Here is a 25,641-nt window from a genome sequence, read left to right as displayed (position 1 = left end):
TAGAAAAGGCTCTGTAGATGAGTCAGCCTGCATGGTAGGTTTGTTTCTGGTATAAATAATATTTGAGGCTTGTACACCCAATCATTACTGAGGTAGTATGTTAATTAAATGGAAAAGAAAGAAGAAATGTATGTTTTCACAAAGTGAAATCTCTTTGGTATTATCAGTCTGATGCTTTTCACACACACTGTCACAGAAATACTATTTTTTTCCCTGCTCTACTTTCCTACTTCCTTATGCAAATCCTAGCAAGGAATATATCTCTGTCATAGTAAGTCTTTTCTGTTTTCACTAGGAAAAGGGCTGATTTCAGGGTATATTGTAGACTGTCCTCATTGCTGATAAATGTGTTGACTGAAGATGCAGCCACTTGCAAAATGTCCTCTGGGATCTTGAAAAATTTTGAGTCTTCACCCTGTTTCATGCTCTTGTTCATGTTGCATCTAAATGCAATTTTCAGGCTCTCTGGCACGGATGGTATTGGTATTCATATTGGTTAAGCTAGTTTTTCAGAAGTGTGCATTTGCAGGAATTGGATCTTTTTCTCAATGAAAGGAGCTTAGAAAATGGTAGCTTCTAGGAAGCTTCCCAAAGATGAAGTCTGAAATTCAGTGTGAAACTAAGAAAATTGGAACAAGTTGAGGGAAAAACGCTTTCAGTGATAGCCATGGGAGTCATCCCATGAGACTCATTCTGGGTCGTGTGCCCATTGTGACTGAGTGGATTTGTTGAGATGAATTTGTAAGACTGGCTGAAGGATAATCCCAAGTAGCTATAATTCGTGTTTGTTTTGTTTCTACGTGTGAAGTAGGGGGCTTTTCCAGCCATGTGAGAAGAGCAGAAAATCCCTCCATCAGCATTTAGCTGGAAGGCATGATCAGAGCATGAGATCTGTGGAGCACTGGAAATAGCTTTGCACCAGTCAGCACTCCTGGTCCCACCCTGCGCCTGGAGCCAACAGCAGCACATTTGTTCCAAGTGATCTCAGTGGCTGTTGGGTGGCATGAGCAGGAGTTGTTGTGCCCTGACTGCTGCCATTACCAGTGCTGTTCACATACCACCCCTGATTTTTTCTAACCAATTTCGGACTTAATTTCCTCTCTCTGGCAGCCCAGCAACTTAGTGAGACTTGGAAAGCAGGGGAGCTGATGGTAAGAGGGAACCAAATATGCAGTATGGGTTGGTTTGGCATTATTTTACTCCTTATCCAAAGAATCTGTGGAGGAAGGGATTCGAGATAATAAGGATTCTGTGTCCTATCATCCAGCAAAGAGAATGAAGTGGTGGAGTCCTCTGCGCTTCTGAACTCAGTCATAAAGGTTTTCTGAATTGGATGCAATTGCTTTATATAAAATTCTACTCAATATTTCCATGCTGTGCATTACAAACCCAGTGCTTAATACAAGCCACCTGCCTTTGTAATGAAATTTAAAAGATAACTCTTGTGGCATATATATGATAGCACTTGAATAGGAGGATGGTAGTAGGCGGGGTTAGTTTCTAAAATACAAACAAAATCCCCTAGCTATCAGTGGTAGGGATGTTCCTCTGAGGTTTGCTTTTTTGGGGAGGTTTTTTGTTTGGTTTGTTTTGCTGTGCCCTGTGAGGTCTAAATGCTTCAAGAAGCAGGACAATTCAAAGGTGCGGGTTCTGACGTAATTTCTTAACCACACAGATATGATTCCGCTACTGAGTCACTGATTTAATAGCATGTGGGTAAGGTCTGCCGTCCTACTTCCAACACTTGTGCCACTTGGAGTTGCAGTTGAAGATGAATTTTGTTGTGTTCCACGTGGTGTAAGCGTTGTCCTAAGCAACAGCTATCACTGTATTCCAGCAGCAGGGAATAAAAGCAGTGGATAAGATGACTAAAAAATGTTGAACACAGAGAAAAATCTAAATGTTCTCATTGCAGGAATGAGCATATTTCTTCTGAGTTTATAAAATCAGTATATTTTTCACTTAAGAATTTTTGCTGGGCATTGAAGAAGGGAGAGTGTGTATGAGAGTTGCAAAAGGTCTTTTTCTTTGGAGTCATAATTTTATGTTTAATTATTTTGAAAGTTGGAAGCTAGGTTTTAAGCAGTGTAAAATTAGAAGGATGTGAGCATGGGCTGAGTAGACTGGCTGTGACCTAAGTTATGGAAAAAACAGGCAGCCACAGTGTTCATTGCTTGGAATTTGAGTCTTATTTTCATATGGAGTTCCAGATTCTGTCTATGACAGTAATCTTGCCTGGAAATAACAAATGTTTTGACCACAGTCACTGTGGGAGACCAAAGATAAAAGGGGTTTTTTTGCCTCTAGTTACAAGATGGATGAGATAGAAGCAGAGGGATGGAGAGAAGGGCATAGGCAAAGGGGATAGCTTACTGTTGCCTTAATACTTGCCTTTCCTTTTGCTGAACAGGAGGTATAATTTAATAATAATTGGTAACAGGCTGTTGGTATGCTTGATCTCAGACTCTTCAGAGTTGAATTTCTGCATCAGATGTACGTGCTTATGTGCTTTTTTTCCACTATAATGTTTGGGTTTACAAGCCCAGTATGCTTTTATGTGTGTATATATAAATAATCTGTGTTGAAACATATATGCAGACACTATATGGGTAAAAATTATAAGCGGACTCTGTCTGGAGACAGCCAGAAAAGACAGTAGTAATGGGAAATGCTTGAATTGCTTGCTGTGGTGATATAAGTTTCTGCTGATTCCAGAGATACTGTTGTGATAGGACAAGGGGTGACAGCTTCAAACTGAAAGAGGGTAGGTTTAAATTAGCTGTTAGGAAGAAATTCTTTGCTGTGAAGGTGATGTGAGACACTGGCACAGGTCCCCCAGAGAAGCTGTGGATGCCCCATCCCTGGCTGTGTTCAAGGCTAGGTTGGATGACACTCTGAGCAACCTGGTCTAAAGAAAGTTCTCCCGGCCACTGGTGGGAGGGTTGGAACTTGGTGATCTTTAAGGTCTCTTCCAGCCCGACCCATTCTATGTTCTATCATAATCTAGTCATTATTGTAGATAGGTGCTTCACTAGGGTGTCAGGCTGTTTACGAGGTTGCAGACAGTTGTGTGGTGCATTTTGGCAAAAGTGTTCATTTGGATGTGTGTATATGCCGAAGCCAAGCTTACCCTCCTGAAGGCATGAGGCTTGTCCCTGCAATACCTCTGATGCTGGCTGTACTTAAGGCTGGGACCTGGTCTTCCTTCCCCTCCCTCTGAAGTGCAGAATCTCCTGCTCCCCCAGCAGCCTCTCCATACTCACCCTCAGACTGTGTCTTCACGCATAACATCTGTCCTCACCAGAGCACCCTGCTGGGGAAGGAAGGAGTGAGAATAGAAAGCAGGCAAGGTGGCATAAGCATTGCTTCTGTCACCAGCCAGAAGGCAGCTTTGCTCCTGAGAGCTGGAAGCACCACAGCAAAGCTCAGCACACATCTCCAGTGAAATTGTTGAAAAGACAGATGGTGACATCTTTTCTGCCATCTTCATCTTGCTGCAAGCTGTGAATGGCACTGGTGCTCCAGCACACTGAGCAGGTGATACTAAAAATGTGGGCAAAGGGAAGCACTTGGCTCCAGTATATAAATAGTGTATCTATGTTTTAAATAAGGCTTATTTTTTAAAACCTTTGTTTTTGAAATTGAGTTCACATGCTGTGTTAAACATTTCCTTACCTTACATGCACTATGATGTAGGAGCTGCTCTCCCCAGCATGGGAACAGTGGCAATGCAAATGTGCACATTGTGAGAAAAGCCATCAGGCACCATGGCATTGTGGTCTCCCAGACAGTGCTGTTGAAGCTGTCTTACTGCTTTGGTGCTGGTGGCCTTTTTCTCATCTAACTGTTCTCTGGGTCATTTCCCTATCATCATTTTGTCTGCTATAAAGCTAGAGACCATCCTGTTTTATGTCCATCTCCTGTTAGACAGGGTAAGGAGGGGCAGGCTGAAGAGCATTGAAATTACAGAATTAGGCATCCCAACCAAGCCTCTTATTCACAGTGACAGCTTTGACATCAGAAGAGAGACACAGCCAGTGCCACCTTTGAAAAAGGATTAGACATGGCTTCTTAGTCTCTTGCCTTTTCTGACTTCTTTTGGAAATTTTTTTTTCTACCAACACAGCTGTCATTGATAACAGATGGGGCCCACATAGGGAGAAGAGTGTCTGGTTTGTAATTGGGAACTCTCTGCTGTAAGCCTGACGTGGGGAGGGGGAAAGGGCATTTGTCTTCTCCAAACAAGTCCTCAGCATTTGCTGCTTTGACAAGAGTGAATCCTGTCCTGAAGTGCTATCCTTTGGTTGCTTTGCCTTTCTGAGCATGGTGAGCAGCAAGGTTGCCTGCTGCTCTGCCTGGCCTTTTTGAAGCAGCATGTTTTGTGATTCCTGGCTTCTGTTTGGTCATGTAGAAAAGAAGCTCTGTGCTGGCTGTGGGAAAGAGACGTGTTTTATTATATGCAGGTAGAAGGTGGAGTCATCTTCACAGCCTGTGGAAGCTGATGAGATTGCTCTTGAGCAAGGCTATGGTACTGTGGTACTATACAAGCACAAACATTGTGTTATGTGTGAATACTTAAACAGGAGCACGTGGTTGGAGGGGAGGAGAAAGGACAGGAAGGAAATACATGCCCCTAAATCACATTTATAAATGTGAGAAGGTTCAATCAGGCACCTTTTGCTGCTTGAGGCTTGCACGGCTGTGGAAGCATGCTGGCTGCCTGGCCCGTGGCCACATGAGCACAGGTACAGGTTCAAATGCTGCCAACTGTCCCACAGTCTGCCATTGACCAAGCAACAGATTTTGCCTTAGAAATCTTGATTGTGCCACACCTTTTCTTCTGCTACTAAATATAGGCAGTTGCATGAGCTCTACCCTCAGCTCTTCATCAGTGCTGTTGAGTGAAGGAAGGAGAGATGTGGCTTTCATGTCCTTCTCCCCTGTTGCCAGCACCCTTCACTGTGCAATTGCTTGATCTCTGCAGAAATACAAATCAGAAGGAGTAAAATTAATTAAGGAAGTAGAATATTGCTACCAATATTACCAAAGTCTAATGTCTGATATTCTGCTAAAATTAGCTTTTAAGTGACTTTTAAATGACGAGTTCATACTCTTGGTTTTAAATTATTTTAAACCTCTACATAGTCCTCTTCAAAATTACAATTATGTCCTGACAAAGTTGTGATCTGCCGGCCCATTACTGCCATAGAGTTTTCTGAATGACCATGCTTTTGGGGGTTTTTTTGTTGTTTTTTTTTTTTTTTTTTCTGGTGTGTCAGTGGGCTGAGATACTCATGCTGTGCTGCACAACTGGAAAGGAGGTTGTCCAAGGTGGCAGGAGTGGCTTGTACAATCTGCCTATACAACCTGGGGCTGCTTATACAATCAGTGATGTCGAATGCAGAGCATGGTGGAGCTCCATGAGCTCCATCTGCCCCAGGTCCAGCTACTGAACAACAGGTCATTCCAGTACTCAAAGTAAAATACAGCTTGAATAAGGCTACCAAAAGCCATTTTTGAAGTTTTAAGTGTTATCATCGTTTTGGCCATAGCTCTGGAAGATTAAGGATTTTATACCAAAACAGAGCACTGCACTGTGAGAAACAGCATTGACTGAACCTTGATGCCGTGGGAGTCTCAAGAAGAAAGATTGCCTTAAAGATTGCTGCTGCTGTGGTGCTATATCCAGCCTTTGGTTTCTTTGGGCTCTGCAGTACTGTCAGAGCAAGTGCTACCAGACCTGAGAGAAAACTTAGGCTATGAAGTCCAGTTTTTGGTCCAAAATAAAACTAATTTAAGCTGATAGACAGCTCCTTTACTCAGTCTCTTGACAAATCCTTTGCGAGCACAATAATCACAATTACAGAAATCCTTGTAAAAATGATGAATCCATTCTGTTTGCATCCAGTAGGTTTTTGGCTATTGAGTACACTTTCCAATTGCCAAAAGGATAGTCTGTCAACACAGTTGTAACACAAAAAATTGTTTCGTTGTTCCAGGTGAGCTGCTTCAGCATCCCTCACTTGGGCAAGTTTCAATGAAATCAAATTCACCTTCTAAAGTATGTGTGTTTACTGTGGCATGAAAGACAGGAGTGCTCACTTGAAATTCAGACTACATAGAATGAAAAGTCACCAGTGTATTAAAGAGTAGCTATTTCAGCTAAGAGAAGGAAAAAAATTATTAAATGCACTGTAAAACTGGCAATTCTTAAACTGTGATTCTTCCATGCTAAACAACTGTAAAACCTGTTTTTTAGTTCAAGTATTGTCCAGCAGCATTTGTTCTTTAATTAGGTAGGCAAATGATCTAATATTTGAATTCAGTTTTTCTGTAGATAGGAAGAAACTGGTGATAAATTATTTCAGATGGAACAGAGCAGCATTCTGGTGCTCTGGAATGCTTCCTTATTGTTAATTAAAATTAATCTGTTGTAGCATAGCTTGGTTGGTTATTGGAAAAAAATTCTCTGTTTTTCCTCTGTGAATTAGACTGGAATCTGACCTCTGAGTCTCTTTGATTAACATTTAAGAGTTAAGTTGTTCAAATAATTTTTTCCATAGAGTCTGAACCTGTATTTTGTGAAGATCACAGATGCCTCATACCTTTAATAAAGGCTTCATTGTGTTGGACAATAGCTCTTACTCTATTTCAAATGATCCCATTTCCTAAGATCTTTAAGTATGTTGCTTTTGTTCAGTGATTTAGATTTGTTGTCTTATGGCGCCTTTTAAATTGGATCCAGCTATTAGCAAAATGTACTCATTTTCCCTGAAGCTAAACTCCCATTCTGCAGACCAAAAGCTCAGCAAAGTGTAACTTTCTTCTCCCTTTAATAAAGACATGGTTTAAATTACTTGTTTTCTAAATCTTATGGGTAGACCTCAGAAGTAAAATATTTACCTTTTACTTGTATGCAACTCTGAGAATTGGACTCAATTATATATTTAAGGACCAGCTGTGATTCTCTGATGTTCTGTGATTGCTGTGAGGAAAGGACAAAGAATTGGGTTTGTTAGCCTGGTGAAGAGGAGTGACCTAATTGCAGCCACCCCTGTAGCTGAAGGGAGCCTGTAAGAAAGGTATGCAACAGCATATAGTGACAGGACAAGGGGGAATGGTTTGAAACTGAGAGTAGCCTTAGATTAGATATAGGAAAAAATTCTTTACTCTGAAAGTGGATAGACACTGGAACAGTTTGCCCAGGAAAATTGTGGATTCCCCATCCTTAGAAGTTGCTCCATCCATGATCAAGGTCGCATGGGGCTTTGAGCAACCTGATCTCGTAGAAGGTATCCCTGCCATGGCAGGAGGGTTGAAACTACATCATCTTTAGCATCCCTTTCAACACATTCCATTCTGGGATTATTTGATTCTGTGATTGTCTGGGGCAGGGGAGAATAATAAAAAGAGTATATCACCTGGGTCTGAAACTATTAGTATCTCTTTAGATATGTTCAAAATATCGTAAAAAAGATTTTTTCTCAGGGAGCTTTTCTTTTGAAAGTCAAGCATTAGATGGCTTTAGTGTGTCAGCTTCAAGCACCATTTCCCAGAAGGTCTTGGGACAGGTTGCTAAGACAAAGGGACTGCCTTAGAGCTGGATTATTAGAATATTTTATGTAAATTTCCCCCCATCAGATAATCTCATACAGCAGGTTGCATTGTCTGAAATCAGACCAAGCAAAATTTTAGTCTTGGTGTCGTCCATTGAGCTGCCAAAATGCAGGTAATTTTTGAGTTACAAATAATACTGTGCAATACTGTGTATTTTTCTTAAAAATGAAATTAAAAGATATTATGAGACTTCTGGAATTACCTGTATAAACAGCTGCTCCTGTATTTGGGACTCTGCTGTCTGACAGTAGCATCCATTCATGATGTTCCATGGAGGTATGTGCCAATACTTAGATCTCAATGTTGTTGATACTTGCGAAAATTAAATTTTATACCTGAGACATTGAGTCTCTGTTTCATTGTTACTGGATTGTGCCTCAGAAATGCACTACTAATACGGGTATTATGTTGCAAAACACACAGTAGCGAACTTCATTCAGCTTAAAAACCTGGCAGTGGAGAGGCCCCCACCATCTCCAAAAACAGCATGGGAGGAAAAAGCCATTTCGAAGCAATGAGGATCCATCCACAAGTAATACGAGGTGTCAGTACACCTCCGTCACTCCTCTGCCCCACTCTTCTCCATCCTTGGGAGTGCCGGCCATCAGTCCTGGACTTGGGAGAACAGCTCTCACCCTGGTATTGCAGGCTGAGAAAATAAATTTCAATTACAACTTCAGCATGTGGGTCCTTGCAGCTGCCAAACCAGTAAGAGTGTGTGTGGGTGGGTGAGCAGTTAAAGGTGTTGCTTCAGATCCAGCAAAGTCCTGTGTGCTGTCTGCCAGCAATAACAGGATGGATTCCTGTAAATTACTTTTCAGCTTTAGTTTATATTGTTTGTGGTATGAACAGCCAAAACGACATATGCTGTGAATCTCTGAACTGTAGAAGAGCACAGAGAAATGTGCAGAGGGAAAACTGCTAGAGGATTAAGGAATTCTTGTTTTTGTCACTGAGTATTTGCTCCTGGGAGAAGAGGAAAAGCCAAGAAGAGCATACATAGGATGCAATGTGGTTAGTCCAGTCCTACCACAAGCTACTTGGTTTTCAGAATTTCCTTTTGAGACTGTTTTGTTGAAAGTGCCCATTCACATGACTTATTCATTAGGCTGTGAAGCTGTGGGGCTCATTTTGATCTTGCTACTCTAAACATTGGATGAGACTCTGGGAACTGATTTTTTTTTTTTTTTCATCCTACTCTTTTATGGCTAAAATTCCTGTGTTTGTGGAATCAGCCTTAGGGCTATGGATTATCATAGGAAAATTACTCCTTTAATAGTGCATGTGTCTGAGAAAGTGTTTTAGCTGCAGCTGGGGCAGCACGGCTGTCTACACACCATGTGGCATAGGGGACAGAAATGTAACCAATATATTTCAGTCCACCTTATGCAAGGCCTTCCCTGCTCCACTTGGAGCCAGCCTTGGTTTCTGTGTTCTGCTTTCTGGGGTCTCGTACAAGTGACAGAGAGCCAGCAGGGCTGACTGAGCTGATGGTTTCACAGGCCGTTCAGCAGCCATTGGTTCTCTTGCAGTTTGTTCTGCCACGGGAACGTTTGGGGCAGACAGGAGCAAATGTGTAATCTGAGGATAAGAGGCATGCTGCTCCTGCCCCAGCTGGCAAAGTGCCAGCGTGCAGGTCTGGGAATGTGCTGGGATTCGTACTCACCCTGGGAAAGAAAGGGAAAAAGGCAAAAGAGAGAAAGAAAGTGTGTGCTGTGTCAGATCTCACTCAACAAATAACTTTTTAACTATTTGAGTAGATGTTGGTTGCCAAGGACAGAAACCATATGGACGAAGGAACAGTTAAGGGAACAGGCAGAGTTTTGTGCTTTCCAAAGCCATTAGAATTTGCCATGATGCAGTGTCAGTCGTACATACATGATGTTAATATCTGAGGAAATAAGACCACATGAACACCTTCACAGAGAGAACTTCTGTTCTGCTCTTCGTGCAGCTACAGTGGTTGCACCAAGACAGGTGTTTTGGGGGCAAACTGGCTTCTGTACTCTTTAAGCCAGGTCCCTGCTTATTATCAAGAGTACTCACAACTGTATGCCCATAAATATTGTGATTCCTCCGTTAGGTCAATAAATACTTTAATAACTGCAGGGGAAATAACAGCTCCACCAGGAGGTATGAAGAGAGCCCCATCCCAGAATACTTTATAATTTGCTGTTGAAATATTCCTGCTGAAGGCACAGTTTTAGGTCGTGAGCAACCACAGAGGCTGCTCTTGGTTGCTTATCTCTTGGGTCAGTGCTGTAACTTCTGGATCATGAGATGTGGAAGAGCAGTGATCACAGGAGCAGACCACAAACTCTTTCCCCTCATCATGTTTCTCCTCGTTGCTATTAGAATATATTAGGAATTCTGTTTGGATTTTTTGTTTGTTTGTTATATATGGAAGAATGTGCAGAGTAAAGTGTATCTACAGTCTTTTAAATGTGTTTATATTGTTTGGTTAACTCATCTTACAGATAGGAGAGATGTATGTTTAGTTTTGAGTCAGAGACGTTTCATCTAGGCAAGGAGCTGCTTGGTGCTATGAGAAGCACCCTGTAGCAAAGCTGTATGGCCTGGGAAGATTTACTGGAGAAACGTTTAGTATCTCTTGGGAGAAGAGCAGCTGGGTAGGGTTTTGAAGGTCTACGTTATAGGGGCATCTACAGCAAAGTGAGTTGAATCTTGGAAAGCTATTTCTTTCGTAAATTTAGCTCTGGTTCCACTAGCAGGAATCCTAACAGCTGCTATTTTGTCAGCAAAATGCTCTAAGAGACAGCAATTATTCCCTATCATGCACAGCGCTGTAGCTATTAAGTGTCTTACATGCAGCAAGTACAAAACCCAGCCCCAAAACCTCCCAGCTTTTTATTTTCATAAGGTGTGTTCAAACTATTTTGTATAAGGGGTCAACTGAAAAGAGGTATCATGTACACAGGACCTGTGGGCATTTATCACTTGTTGTTATGCTAACAGGATTAACATCTAATCTGGCGTAATTCTCTTAAATTTTTTCTGGAGCTATAAAATTGGCAGAGACTAGGATGAAAAGGATGTTGCTTATTTCCAAAAGCAACAGTACCTTTTCCCCAGTCTTCCCTTTCTGTCTTCAGTTCTCAATGTTATCACTATATTTGTCATTCAGAAGGTTCATATTCAGCTGTTTGATAATAAGCACAATTAGGACTCAGTTTTGAAAACTATTAAAACTGCTAACGTTTCACTCTTACTATGAAAGGTGATTTTCATTAGGTGCCCTGTCTTTTGAAAGATGGTAAGAGACAAGGCTGAAACAGAAGCATTGGGAGTTAATCCACTTTTCCTTTACTATCAGGGCCGAATTGCTAATGGAATAGAAACTGTTAGGCTGATCACTGCCTGCAATCAGACTAACCTTGCTGGAGAGTAAGATGACACCTCTGCCACGAGAGTGGCAAAGAACAAAGACAAAAATGTAAAGACAACACACGTGTAATTCATGCTGATACTACTGAAGTAACAACATTTTTTCAGTTGTAATTTGCTTGAAAACTTTGTTACAGTGTGTCAATAACTGTTTTTATCAATGTGTATTGGTAGAAGATCATGGCAGCTTTTTAAATGTAGATAAATTTTAAATGCTTAACAATGTGCTTAAAATCTTTTAGTAGCAGAATGGATTAAATGAAAGCTCCCTGTTTCATGGGTTGATATCTAACTTTTTTCCTTTTGGAATGGATTTAATGTTGGTACACAATTACATTTAAGCCTTTTTATCACTTGTATGATACATTTACATAGGGGATATTATCAGTTATATTTTGTGGCTTCTCCAGACCTTTGCAGTGGTAATCTCCATTTCCCACCACCCCCTTTTTGACAATAGGAAAGAAATAACCTGCAGCTAACTTAAAAGAAAGAAAGTCAAGACTGGAAACAGTGGCAGTGAAGATGCTGCAGATGTATACCTGGATCTGGGTTAGTTTCATGCCCAGAGCTCTGGCTTCCCTGTCCAGCTTACTGACTTGCCAGGCTACAACCTGCAAAAAACTACAAACCCAACAAAAACGAAAAAGCCAAACTGGTACAGATATATTATCAACACTCAGATAAAATACAGGGGTTTGTTTGTTTGTTTGTTCATTTGTTTTTACGTAGTTTTATTTTTCTTCCCAAAGGTTCGTCATCGGTGGTGTGAACTTGTCATTAAACACAAATATGAGCCTGGGTATGGAGACATTGAGAGATTCCTCAGAGAGGATCAGGTAAGTTACATTTAACTAGCATATTAAAAACAATTAACTTTTTAACAACCATATACTGAAATTAAAAAAATATATTTTAGTATATTTTCTTGCTGCAGTTTGTCAAAAACATGGCTGTGGATTCATTTTTTTCTTCTGTGGTCCTCTAAACATTGTAGTTTAAGGAAGCCACCTAGGGTGGGGGTATTCAAACCCACCCAAACATGCTAATCTTCTGTCAAGTGGTGAAGTAGGATAGAATTCCTCCTCTCCTTGCATTTTATGCAAACCAGAGGTAGGAATGATGCTAGGAAGATACTTCTCAGTGGGTTCCTTTCACAGGATGAGGAAGGCAAGTGTGGCTGTGAATGTCAATGCAGGTATAAGGTGGGTGCAAAGCAGTCAGTGCTGTGGTAACCTCAGTTTTGAAGATGGCAGCCAGAAGTAGCATAGCACAAAATCTCATGGGTAGGGACATGCTAAGAGAGGATTGTGAAGCCTTAAAAGGTTGGATATACACGATTCTCCTACTATTTTCCCCTTTTATTTAGGCCACCGTGAACTTAGAATTCTAAAGGTACCTCTGCCTTGTTGTTTTCTATTTCACTTCTGTTTATCTTTATTCACTATGAACCCTGTAAAATCGAGACATTCACTGCCTAGGATGAATTTTAAATGTTTAAACGTACGTTAAAAAAAAAAAAGAAAATGGTGAAAATACGTCAAAATCTAGGCAAGATATGAATGTCTTTACCTTTTATGCTGACGGTGAACAAAGCTGTTTAGAGCCAATGAGGATTTTGTGCTTTCAGGTTACACAGCACAACTGAATTATTGCAGTTTGTCATGTGTTCTTCTAGCTCAGAAGTATACCTCCTATTTATATCTCAGCCAGTAAAAAGGCCCCAGAGCTCTTGGCAAGCTCTGTAATAAAACAAACAAGCAAGACATAAAAGAATATTATTTCATAAAGCGTTACATATATTGTGCATATTTGTATTCTGTGAAAGGATGGAGATAACCACCAGCAGAATTTGGAGTTCGGGAAGTCCTTGAATTGATAAAACCATACAGAATTGCATTATGTTTGGAATAGCTGTTATGCCAAATAAAGACATTTTTTTATTAGGGAAATAATTTTTGCAGCTTTTTAATGTAATCTTCATTTCATTTACTTCAGCAGTGCATACAGTTAATGGCACAATCAGCTTCTGGTGTGATTACTACTTAAATCAGGGCAGTTGCATGTCCATACTGGTCATGTAACATGGCTCTTTTAAATGTCTGGGAAAAAATGTAAATGAACTATTTAAATCCTTTGAAGTGCTACGAAACACCAGTGTTTTACATGCAGTGTTTACTGCATGTTAATGTTTAAACCTAGGGGAGAATTGTTAAGGCTGGGTAGAGAAGGTAGTTCTATAGTAAGACCATTTAAAAAATTCTCAATTAGGGCAACTGGAGCCCAGCTCCAAGGCCATTTGTGTGGCTGCCAGACCTTGGTGCAGCTGCAAACCTTGGAAATCTGAGGTTTTGGCTCTCTTGGTGCTTAGGGAATTGGCAAGGAGTCGGGCAGGTTTCTGCCACTCTGAGACTTTCTTCTTTTACTTCAATCATCGTTAAACTTTATATTTCTCTTCTGGCTGAAGGTGTCTTTAAGGCTTACCAGCCAATGCTAGAAATTGTGAGGAATAGCATTAAAAACTGCATTTTCTCAGTGTTATCCAAATTTTTCCACTCCTGCAAGTGTCCAAACAATAACTGTGAAAGTCAGCATGCTAAGCTGCTAATATTTTGTCACATGTGTAATCCTATTTTAGTAAGTGGAGTTTAACATTTATTGAGTTCCTGCAATTAGCTGAAAAAAAAGAATCATCAGGAAAAAAAAAGACAATCTCCAATATGTTTCCTGTTAAGTTGGTCAGAGTTTTGTTGGCAGTGGTCAAAGGGGCCCAGATCTCCCTACAGGACCCCTGTTACCTTTCTTTATAGCTGTTATGTCCAGAATAAATAGTTGAGAAAGGCCTGCCTTTGTACCCAGCCAGAATTTATGCATGTTAAGCTGTATTTCTGATATAAAGAGAGTCAAACACAGACGTGACCATATTCAGTTGATGTCCAGTTACAGAATTGCCAAATGGGAATTGCAGGGTGGAGTACTTCAGTCTTTATTCATGGACGTGTGAGTAAACATGACAATTGGAAAGAAAATGTGTATCCTGTTGAAGGAAGGAGAAGCTTTTTTCTTAAGGGATATTTGGAAAAAATTCAGGTAGTGGGTAAAAGAAAACAGTATTCAACTTGGAAAGTGGCAAGGAAAGTGGAGTGAGGAATGATTTTCTTGTCATGCCATAAAGCAGAATTCTTACGTTAGTAATATATTTTTGCATAGTCAACGTGGCATATAGACAACCATCCTTAGGCTAAAGAGACACAAGAAAATTAGTTCTTCTGAGGGGGAGAAATAGCCATTAGAGAATAAATAGTATTTTCTATGCTTCGGATTGTCTGTTTTATTTCATGTTTAGTTTAAACGAATACTAGGAGGTCAATGGCAAAAAAACAGCTAACAGGTTATTACTGGTGATAGGATGCTTGTGTGTTATGCTCTTCTTTCAGGCTATGGGTGTGTATCTCTATGGTGAATTAATGGTGAATGAAGATGCAAAACAACAAGATCTTGCACGGAAATGCTTTGCTGCAGCACAAGAACATATGGATGCATCCTCAGCCAAAGTGGTGGCAGAGATGTTATTCTGAAAAGGTGATTTTTCATTTTAATCCTAACACCCTGATTTTGCTTCGTATAGAAAGAATATGCAGAACTCATTGAATGTGGTAAACTCTGGCATACCATACAGGCTGTGGCTACTTAGGCTGAGAAATAACTCTTGTTGCTTATCTTGTTGGCTTGTTGTTTTTTTTTCTTTTCCTTAAGCCCAGCTGCGGGAGCAGTGAGTTACATACATGTAGGCATAGCTGGAGATCGTGGAGAATGGCTTTGTTGTAATGGACTGTACAAGAGGCATCTGTAAGTCCAAATGGCCGAAGAAGGCCAGGCTCTGCCTACAGTTGTTTCCCATTCTGTATTCTTAACTCTGCTTACAAAAATTTCAAGTGTGCAAGGAGCATTTCTGTTTAATAGAGCTGCATGTTTACTTGACAGGCAGCACAGTCTTTGAAAAAAGCCTGCTCCCACAGTGGAAATACGAAACTGTGGACTTGGAAGCAAATATGAATCATGTGAGAACAAACTGATAATTCAAATGTTTTTGTGTTAAGGGTATTGAGGTTTGGAAGACTGATTATGAGGTAAGAAGAGTAGCCTTAACATGAAGAAGCTAGCTTGTTTATGAAATTAAAGGAGAGGAAACACCAGAGAAGAAGGAGAATGGCAAAAATATTTATGGAATAAAGATTGCCACAGGCTATAAATTTGCAAAGATACTTTCAAATTCTCTGTCTGAACAGTTGGAGGTAGCTATGTCTGCACATGCATGAGTAACATATAACCCATTTAGGTTTGTATGAAAGTTTCTTCTAGTACAGCATACCTCAGATTTTTTGGTTAGGCATATAACTCACCCAACAGACTGATTACCTTGGTTGTTCACAAAATTTTACAGCTGATTTGTGCTTCAAGGTTAAGGCTTCTAATTTATCAAAAACATTGTCCCCTAATTGATACCAAGCAAAAATCTTAATTTTCTCATATTCTAGCAGTATTTGACTGTTCCACTTGATTTTGTAGTGGGTTTTGCTGTGAAATACAGCCAATGACAGATACTATGAAAGCAAGTTTGATTATGAAAAGCCATGTTGTTTTTCTGTATGGACAAGAACTGTGCCTGCCAAGAAAACTTTTTTGGGAAAGGTGAATCAGACACCACCTGCCACTGTAGAGTTGCGGGCTAGGAGAGACACCTTTTAAAATAGTTAGGGCTAAAGAGACTCTCTTGTGTACTCCCAGTTATCAAGGACTCACAGGAAGTTATGTTCAACAGTTCTTAATCTGGTAGGTGTCTTCAAGTGTCTGAAGGACAGAAACAATAAAATCAAAATTTCTACAAGTTTTTGATGGTAAGTATCTAGCGCAGGAAAATTACATGGTATGCAGGTATTAGCAATAGTCTAGAATTACCCCTTTGACTTTATAGACAGAGTGGAAGTGCATGGTGAGCTGTAACATAAAATCCAAAGGTACTGAGCACAATACTCTGTGTGACTGCACAGCTTTCTTTTAATGTTATGGCTGTTTGGGTTCCTGGCATGATGATTTGTGACTTAAGATTAAAATCACATTGCCAGGGATTACCACACAGCCATGACCACAGCTGCTAGCATGAAACTCACCATTAACAGTCTGATGGGTGCACAGCGTGGAATCCTCTCCATCTATCAAATAAACAAACAAAAAAACAACCCCCCGAACACACACACACACGCACACACACACAAAAAAAAGAGAGGGATAAACAAACCCCCAAGCCCACCAAAAACAGAGGAAAGCAGCAGAGCATCGTGAAGAACCTCCTCTGAAAACTGTCTCTGCTGAGACCGAGATCTCTCTGGCGAGGTGCAGAGCTTAGCTGATTGGTGAACAGTGATTGCTTTCCTCTTTGTTCACAGTGGCTAAGTTCTGCACCTGAAGAGAAGAGAGAGGAGACTCTCTGCAGGACAGAGAGCGTTTGCTGGCTGAGATCCCTTGCTGCTGAACGGGCAGATTTTGCAATGAATGCATGTGTCTGAGGTTCAGTGTATGGAGGATAAGAGGCAGAGGCAGCCTGGGAAAGATGAAAGATTTTAGTTTTAGCTAAGGATAAACAGTGCTCCTTAAGTTCTCTGTCTGATTGCAAATGTAAGGCATTGCCTACAGTAATTTGATTATCATGCTTTCCTAAAGGTCAGCGGAAATAATGTTTGTGACTTTAACCTGAAGTTGTCAATAAAGCTTTTGTTTTATAGTCTTCTCTTTAATAGATGTGGTCATGCTCTCTCTGCAGTTTTAGCTTAGCACTGTGTGTTGTTTGCAGGAAATGGTGGCAGCTCCAGTCGGAAACAACTTACGGCTGCTGCTGTTGTTCCAGGCTGTTGATGGACCCGTCCTCCGGTGCCTACTGAGCTGATATCAGTTCTGATTTTACACACTGGCTCAGTTCAGCAGGAACAGGAGTCGAGCCCTAGAGCAAAAAAAAAAAGATGTACCTTTCCTAAGAAATGTTGTTGCTGTTTTCTCTCAAAAAATGAATCAGTACACATTATAATATCCCGATGCTAGACACTAAATGGCCTAAGCTGGAAAAGCTACCTCAGTACTGTTTAAGAGGACTGTTGGCTAAAGATGAGAAGGTATGTGAATATGCAGCACATTGCATAGTATTGCTCTGGTAACTTGCCTCCAACATTATTTTCAGAATAACCTGCTAATAGCCAAGTGAGTTAATGCTTCCACCATGGATTTTCCCTGCTTTCTCCAGACCCTGCGGTAGCTTTAGGAAGCTAAAGAGATCATTGTTAACTCTGTAGCTACAGTTACACTCTACTGGTAGCCTAAAAAATAACGCAATTTGGAAAATTGGGGCAATCAAGAATGCACAGATATTCCTTCATTGAGACAGAGTAATAACTTTAAATGCTGTTTCCGTTGCAGGAAAGATCACAGACAACTCTTTTAATAGATCTCCTACTAAACCCCGATTTCATTGACCCAAGACATCAAAGGAAGGATTATGTGACTGCTAAAACAATCAGCTGACAGAAATATTTACTTTTCTGTATTTCTAGAGGCTCACTGTAACTGAGAACACATGCACATAAAACAAACTACACACACACATGCACACACTTGAGGTAATTCTTCTATACAAGAATTTTGGGACTTATCCTTGCATTTTGGTAATACAATCATTCTGGTTTGCAGATGCCAAAGATTCTTGATTCGAACAGCTTTATTAATTTGGACATTATGAAAATGGATGAAACTGTATTGTGTTCAGAAAATTTTGTTTGTAACTTTTATGTCATATTTAAAAAACTTCAGTATAAAATCAGCAGGAGCTAGGGTGAAGCTCATAAGATTAGAGAGAAGCAGAAAGAAATGGTGGAAAGTTACTTTCCATCATCCTGGTGATGGGATGAGACTGAAGAAAAAAATAAAGACCATCATGCTCTCTCTGTCATGTTTAGGTTAAATTTCACCAGCAATGTCAGACCTCCCATTTCCTGAAAGTGTCTTTCATACCCTTGTGATGCTTCTTTTGCAGTGATATGTCAAATGTATCTCTCCTGATCAATGAATCTCTACATTTTTAGAAGACATCTTAACTGTTCCTTTCAAAGAGTAAGAATTTAAACCATAAAAATCTGTAAACTTATTTCCCTTGTACTCTATTGTTTTATGTTAAATTCTCTTGTAAAATAAATTATTTTTTTTCAAGTTCTTATAGTCTTTCCATTGCACAGTGGTTCAACATTCATTAAAAACCTTGGGAAGAAGAGTGAGTCCATTTCTGCTTTTGCAGCAGGATCAAAGCGCCTGGAACTCATTACTTAAGGGATGTTAATGAGAAAAAATAAATGGTATTATTTTTTAAAGTTCTTAGGCTCAGAATCTAAAGTAAAAGCTTGTATCAACAGTGTCTTCAGTACAAAGAGTACATTCCTTTTCATGTCACCACATTTTCTGACCTCCCCCTTTGCAGGCATACAGTGTCAAAACCTGAATTAAGTGACACTCAGCAAGTTCTTTCAAAGCAGCAAGAATTAGGAAATTGTCCAAGAAGGCACTGAGACACCACAGTAACTTCTAATGTAGTGACACTCACAGACGTAGTTATTACAGGATCCTATTCATAACAGTAACACTTCATTTCACAGGCTTTTCTGCTAAGGCCAGCAAAGGAAACCAGCTTGCTTTTAGCCTTTTCCATTGTGTAAGGAAAAAAATGCAGAGCTGGATATGACTCTTGTACAAAATATGCGGAAATTAAATACATTGTAACCCTCTTCATAGCCAACTGTTCAAACTACAGGGCAAGTAAAACATCACATGATTTTAAAATATCACCAAATTTTTGTTCTTTTAAAACAATCTACTTGCCTCTTTTTTAATATTGAGCACAGCAGTAGTTTGTTTTGTTTGCTACAGCTCTTACAGTCTGTTCCAGCAGTATTAACTTGAACATTTCCCTTCACTACAACTTGATGACCCGTCATGCATGGTAGCTGGGAAAATGAACAGAAAATGCAACACAAACACCAAAAAACCTAAAAAATAGCAGAGGTGGCAGTCCTGGCCTTCATCAGGGCTTATAGGGCCTTTTATTGCTAATCCAGGCACTGTGATATAGAGTGAGGTTCCAGATTAAGAAAGCTGAAGGTGGCACTGAACAGTTACTGTCACAGTAACTTGTCAGAGAGCATAGAATTCTTCATTCTTACTGTTTAGTAGGGTCATTAAAGTGATACAAACATTAACCTTAGTTTAAAATCCTTCTGAGTCATGTAAAAAGCACTGGAAGTGAACCATAACAATTATTTACAGAATCACAGAATCAGATGAGTTGGAAAGGACACACAAAAACCATTGAATTAAATTCCTGGCCCTGCACAGCATCGTCCCTAAGAGTTCACACCATGTACTGAGAACATTGCCCAAAAGCTTCTTGAACTCTGTCAGGCTGGTGCTGTCACCACTGCCCTGGGGATCCTGTTCCAGTGCCCAAACACCCTCTGGAGGAAGAACCTCTTTCTAATACCCAGCTAAACCTCCCCTGACACAGCTTCAGGCCATTCCCTCAGGTCCTGTCACTGTCAGCACAGAGCAGAGATCAGTGCCTGCCCTGCTCTTCCCCTCACAGTGAATTTGTAACTGCAGTGAGCTCTGTCCTCAGTCTCCTCCAGGCTGCACAGACCAAGTGCCCTCAGCTGCTCCTTGTACAGCAAAACCCCCAGCACTGGAGGTGAGGCTGCCCCAGCTCAGAGCAGAGCAGGACAATCCCCTCCCTTGCCTGGCTGTGATGCTGTGCCTGATGCCCTCAGGACAGGGTTGGCCCTCCTGGCTCCAGGGCACTGCTGGCTCGGGTTCAACTTGCCATAGACCAGGACCCCCAGGTGCCTTTCCATGGCACAGCTTTCCAGCATCCCATTCCTAGTCTGTCCCTACATCCAGGGTTGCCCCATCCCAGAGGCAGAATCCAGCACTTTGTCCTGTTGAATTTCCCATGGTTGGTGATTGCCCAGACCCCGGATTTGTCAGGGTCTCTCTGCAGGGCCTCCCTCCCCTCGAGGGAGTCAACAGCTCCTCCCAGTTTTGTATCGTCTGCAGGCTTGCTCTGTATCCCTTCCAGTCCTGTGTCCAGGTCATTTATGAAGATGTTGAAGAGCAGAGGGCTGAGGATGGAGCCCTGTGGAACCCCACCAGTGACAGGTCCCCAGTCTGATGTCACCCCATTCTCTGTAACCCCTTGTGCCTGACCCGTGGCCCAGTTGCTCCCATCCCATGATGGGTTATCCAGCTCTGGGCTGGACATTTTGTCCAGAAGGATCCTGTGAGAGAGAGTGTCAAAATCTTTACTGGCTTCCTTTGGTCAGCTGGGTGGGTTACCTTGTCATGAAAGGAAACCAGGGTGATAAGCAGGACTTTCTTCTCATGAAGTTGTGCTGGCTGTGACCAATGAATGTGTTGTCTTTCAAGTGTTTTTCATTACCCCCAGAATAAACTTCTGCATAACTTTATCAGAAACTGGATTGAGACTGACATGTAGTCTGTCATGTAGTCTCCTGTAGTCAGGCCTATAGTCTCCTTCCCTTCCTGAACATTAGGACAATATTTGCTAGGTTCTAGTCAGCTGGGACCTCTGGATTCCCAAGACCACTCAAAAGAGACATTCCATGATTACATAAGCCAGCTTTTGAAGGATTCTTGGATTAATCCTATCAGGCCCCATGGATTTGTAGGGATCCAGCTGGAGTAGTGGATCCTGTACGTATAAGTTTTTAATAGGCTGATCAAAAGCCTAACCAAAAAAAAACAAAAACAGAAAAACCCCGAAACAACAAACCACCAATGTTATAGTTAATTTTATTCACAATTTTCTCTCAAGGTGGGTGTTTCTATATTGAGTTCCTGACAGAAGGAAGTTGCAGAATATACTTGAAAAAAAGCAAACAACAAAAAAATCTATTTCCAAACTTCCTGTAACTACATCATTACAGGAAGCTGTGTCTTTCCAAATGATACCTCCATCTTGGAGATGGACTCAGTGGTCCTTGTGGGTCAATTCCAATTCAGTGTATTCTATGATTGTATGTGGCTATGATAACATAGGCATCTATACAGGGATGCCTTTGCCCTTAGGTTTAGTTTACTTGCTTCATAGGCAGCCCCCTCTGAATAAAATAGAGCATTCTGTAGGGTTTCTTTCCCCCTCCCATGCCTAATTTAGTCCTTTCCAAACACCGTGGTAGTTTTACTCTGAATAGCATTAGAAAGCCCAGTGCTGGACTATCTCCCACTTACTTCATCAGGCCAGCATCTAGTTAGGATCTCAGTGATTCTTTTCTGGATGTAACTTTTAGCTCTGAAAATTAATCTTAGATGAAAAATTAAAACTGTACCCATATAGTTAGGCAAGGATCACCATCCACTTTCCCATGCTGCTTACTGGGCTGCTTTTCCAGAGTAAAGGCAGACCATAAAAGGGGGGTGGCCCTGCGAGTCCCTCGGCCTCTCAGTGGGCATGCATTCATTCCTTGCCATACATTTTCTGTTTCAAGTACAGAGTAAAACACACCATTTTGCTGACAGCTGTTTTCTGTCTGCAGCTTTGCCGGGACATGTTTGCAGCTGCTGCTGTCTCTGTGATTTCTCCTTTAGGAGGGAATTAGCTGTACCCTATTGCCCATGCCTCACACAAAATAGGAAAACAAAAAGGTCTGGAAAGAAAGGTCTGTCCAGAAATGCAGCCTGAGCAAGTGGGCAGCCTGAAGAAACAAGTTGGCGTAAGCAGTCTAAGGATTTTTGACACATAAAAAGCAGTATGAAAAAGAATATTAACAAAACAAATCAAAAAAGTTATATGGAGCATTAAAACGTATCATGCAGTGCACTGCAGGCAGCCAGTTAATCTCCACAGCTGATGAAAGTCTTGAGAACTGGTATTTGTACTACAGAAAATTTTAGGTGTTAGTTTGCAGGCTCCTCTGCATACAGAGGTATGTGGGAGGAAACCATGGTGCTTTTGTAAGAGTTAACAAGCAGCTGAGTTACCATGAGCCATTATGTTCCAAAGGTTCTGTTAGTTTGGGGTTGATTGTTTCCGTGCAGAAACTGGACTGTAAATATCTGGAAAACACCACACCTGCCAGGCACCCATACTGCAGGCAAGTGCCAGCTGGCACATGTGCCTTCTGCAGGTCTCACTTTCACTACAAGGTTTGAGAGTGAGATGTAGTATATGAAATATATAAGGCAGTTCAAATTTTTACCAGTAACTTAATGGCATTTTACGTTGAAAAAAAACCCACACAATAATGTACTAAGAGCAGCATTTGAAATAAGCCCACATGCTGAGCACAAAACCATACTCTAATTCACTGAAAACCCTATTCCATAACACCAATTCTTAATATCTAAAAAAACCCCAAAGAAACATCTTGTGGTCTTTTTAATAATATATCTTGTGGTCTTTTAAAACTACAAAATTATCTACCTTTGTGTACAGTTCCCAGTACTCATGAGTCATGTCTGATGTCTTCTCTAACAGTCAAAGATTTCACCAGACACCCAAGTGCGTTTCTCTTCTTGGCCTCAATCGCTGATGCCCAGACTAGTCAGAAGAAAAAAATTTGCAAGAAAGGACAAGGAAGCAACCAAATAGAGGAACCTGACTCATCTAGAATTTCACAAGTATACTGAGTTCAGGCACATAAACAAAATATGAAGTGAACGTACACTGATATGGCTATGTTCCTTTGTTTCTGTGGACACAACATACTGGGAAATTTATTTTAAAATCTTACCCTGCTGCCAGGTTGACATTTTATGTCAGTGAAATATGGCAGTGCTCAAAGAAATTGAGACATTTGCACAGCCCTCGGGAGACTAACTGCATTCATCTATTTGCTGTGATTTAAACTAAGTGCATATTTTCTGCACAAAATTGAGGTCCTGATTCCTGCTGCTTATACCTGCTTTCCAGAAGAACAATGGGCATTTGCTCTAACTGTTATCTGGAAGCATGCAGAAATTGCAGTTCTGTAAAAATTTGGTTTTGCATGACCATTTACACATCAGAAAGTAGAATTTAGTTTTCAGCTGACACCACTTCATGTTAGCACAGTACCCCAGTAGTAATGTCCACAGTGCAACCTGCAAAATCATTTTTGTTCATTGCCCCGTGGCAGAGATGATGATGGCTCTGCTGTCTTCTCACATAGCCCTGAGCAGCAGTGGGACATTCCTGTACCCTTTAGTTAATGTAGCTCACTTCAGTCATCTCTGAAAACTGCCGATTTCTGACTATATCCAGGCTTTTCCTCTGGGCTTGTTGGCACTGGTGTTTCAGCACTGGAGCTCTCTGCTGAAACTCGATCTGAGACATTTTATTAATGGGCCAGTGTTGGCTGCTTTGCCACTGGCATCATCCTCAGCCATCCTGACTGGATCTAAAAAGGCTAGTTTGGGAAGCTGGTGCTTGGCACCATAATGTGATTCACTTAATCTTTAATCCTGAAAGGACAGTGCTCATCATCTACCACACAGAAAAAGCTTTTTTTTTTTTTTTTTTTTTAACCTCAAGTTGTTTCTTCACAGTAACTTTGTCCCACAAGTTGTTTTTATATTTGGCAGTAAAAGTTATTTGCCCTACAGCTGTACTGCCTTACAGTCAATTTTTGCAAGTAGAATAGAACTACAAACTAAAATATTGTAGCAACTATTTTACCTCTGTCTGCATCTGTCCCTTGGTGTGCCTGAAACTCACCTATTTAACTGCCAAGCATCTCCAATTAAAGTTTTGTTCTGATTTATTCAGAACTCTGCAATGCATTTTGAAGAACTATCCCAAAGTGGTATTGACCATTTAAGTGGTGCACCAACTGGGCTGTTCAAATGCATGATTTTTGAAGCCGAGGGGGGCAGCATTGATATCAAATTCTGTTCTTTCATTCTTCTACAAGTTTGCCAAATCTGAAGAAATCAGAGCAGGGAACAACTGACCTACAGATTGCTGCGTGGTTAGACACAAATCTGTGAGTGAAGGATCTCAGCAGAAAAACAGGTATTCAGCCCATATTTTATTTTATATGCAAATTCTTAAACTTTCTTCTATGATGTTTACATAGGTTTGGGGTATTCCATTTTTTAAATAAAAACAACAAAAGAATATAAAGAGACTGGATCTACCATTTGTACATCCATCTTGGATCCTGGCAAGAAAGGGAGAGAAGGAAAAAAAGGCAATGCTTCTGCCTGAAGAGTAGGCATATCTGAGAGCTTGCTCTGCCAACACAACGAGCAGAAGGAGAACTCATGAAATCAAGATCAGAGGAGCCACGATGAAAAATAGCAGCTGTCGTCTGAAGACTTTAAATCCCAATGAAATTATCTTTCCAAAACAGATGTTACTGCTTAATTGCAAGGTTTGGACTTAACATTTGCTCAGTATCCACTCATGGCCTAGGGCAGGCTAGTCAGAGAAAGTGGCCACAGCAGTTCAGTCTGGCTTGAAAAGTGTGCTGTGCAGCAAACTTCTCAGCACTGGCCATTTCTACTTCAGCAAAGAAGCAAACACACAAGAAAATAAAGTTGAAACGTAATAGTGGGGTTTGTAGTGAACTTGGAGAAATTTTCTGGTCTATGGAAAAAAACACTTGTACTTTCATTTCCAGAAAATACAAAGATGCAATTGGCCCTCCCTACTAGAAACTCACAAAGTGCCTGAATTCAGAGACATGTATCAGCAATTTCCATCTTATAAATTAATCCTGTGTCATATTTCAAGGCTTCTCTCCCATAGAATCTGATAGTGGCTTTTCCCTCTCTGTTCACAGACATCTGAAGCTGATATCGAAGTGCAGCACAGTCATGAGATTAAAAGCACTTAAACACTTACTGGTAGTCTCTACAGGGAACAATGGTACAGATGGGAAATTTGTGTCACCAGCTACCATTACAAGATAGTTGGAAATAAAAAAGCTGAAGTCCTATTTTCAGAAAACCCATACATAGTAGAAGTTACGGCATCATTAGTCAAAACAAACAGAAGCTGCTTTCTCATATATGAAATATTAAGGAAAATTACATATTGCATGCACCTGTTTTGGAAGCTTCAAAATAAACTCACAAGCTAAGAAAATGTTAAGGAGTGAACTATAACATGCAGGCTAACTGGCACATACACATGAGACATCTCAACAGTGTAATTCACAATGTTAATTAAGAATATGTAAAACATAATCTCTTAAAGATGGCATTTATGTGTCTGCAAAAGTTTATGGCCTAACAGATATTTTTATTGAAAAGTATAGAAAAGAGAAGGTCATTGTTTCTGAGGGTCTGTTATTTTATGAAATGAGTCTATCATCTGACATAGTACAGACAAGTTTGAAAGAGGCTTTTAAAATAGTAAGAGATGTGAAGTTAGTTAAATATACTTTCCTATTAAAGACACTATTGCTGGATTTTTTTCTGCTACTTGTTGATATGCAGATTAATGGTATGTCATGGATGGAATTGTTACTTCCTAGTTCTATCAGTATTGAATATAAAAATCACACCTAAATTTTTACAGATGAGTTT

At 40.5% G+C, this 25,641-nt stretch overlaps 1 protein-coding gene across 10 annotated transcripts in view; it reads left to right on the top strand.

The window, feature by feature from the left end:
• Positions 1–25,641, top strand: part of AOPEP (aminopeptidase O (putative)) — a 218,336-nt gene that overhangs the window by 160,887 nt on the left and 31,808 nt on the right. For 6 of the 10 annotated variants that reach the window (XM_088157128.1, XM_088157130.1, XM_088157129.1 and 3 more), the window contains 3 exons: positions 11,775–11,861; positions 14,460–14,604; positions 14,779–18,276. In XM_088157128.1, the coding sequence (XP_088013254.1) occupies positions 11,775–11,861; positions 14,460–14,600 (228 nt within the window). In that variant the 3' untranslated portion in view covers positions 14,601–14,604; positions 14,779–18,276. Of the gene's footprint in view, positions 1–11,774; positions 11,862–14,459; positions 14,605–14,778; positions 18,277–25,641 lie in introns of those variants that run through there. The other 4 variants (XM_088157124.1, XM_088157125.1, XM_088157122.1 and 1 more) reach the window with 3 other exon arrangements.

The sequence above is a fragment of the Sturnus vulgaris genome, chromosome Z (genome assembly GCF_052056855.1).
Source record: "Sturnus vulgaris isolate bStuVul1 chromosome Z, bStuVul1.hap1, whole genome shotgun sequence".
Classification (NCBI taxonomy): Eukaryota; Metazoa; Chordata; class Aves; order Passeriformes; family Sturnidae; genus Sturnus; species Sturnus vulgaris.
Note: the sequence above shows the minus strand (reverse complement) of the source record. Positions and strands in the feature narration are given on the sequence as shown.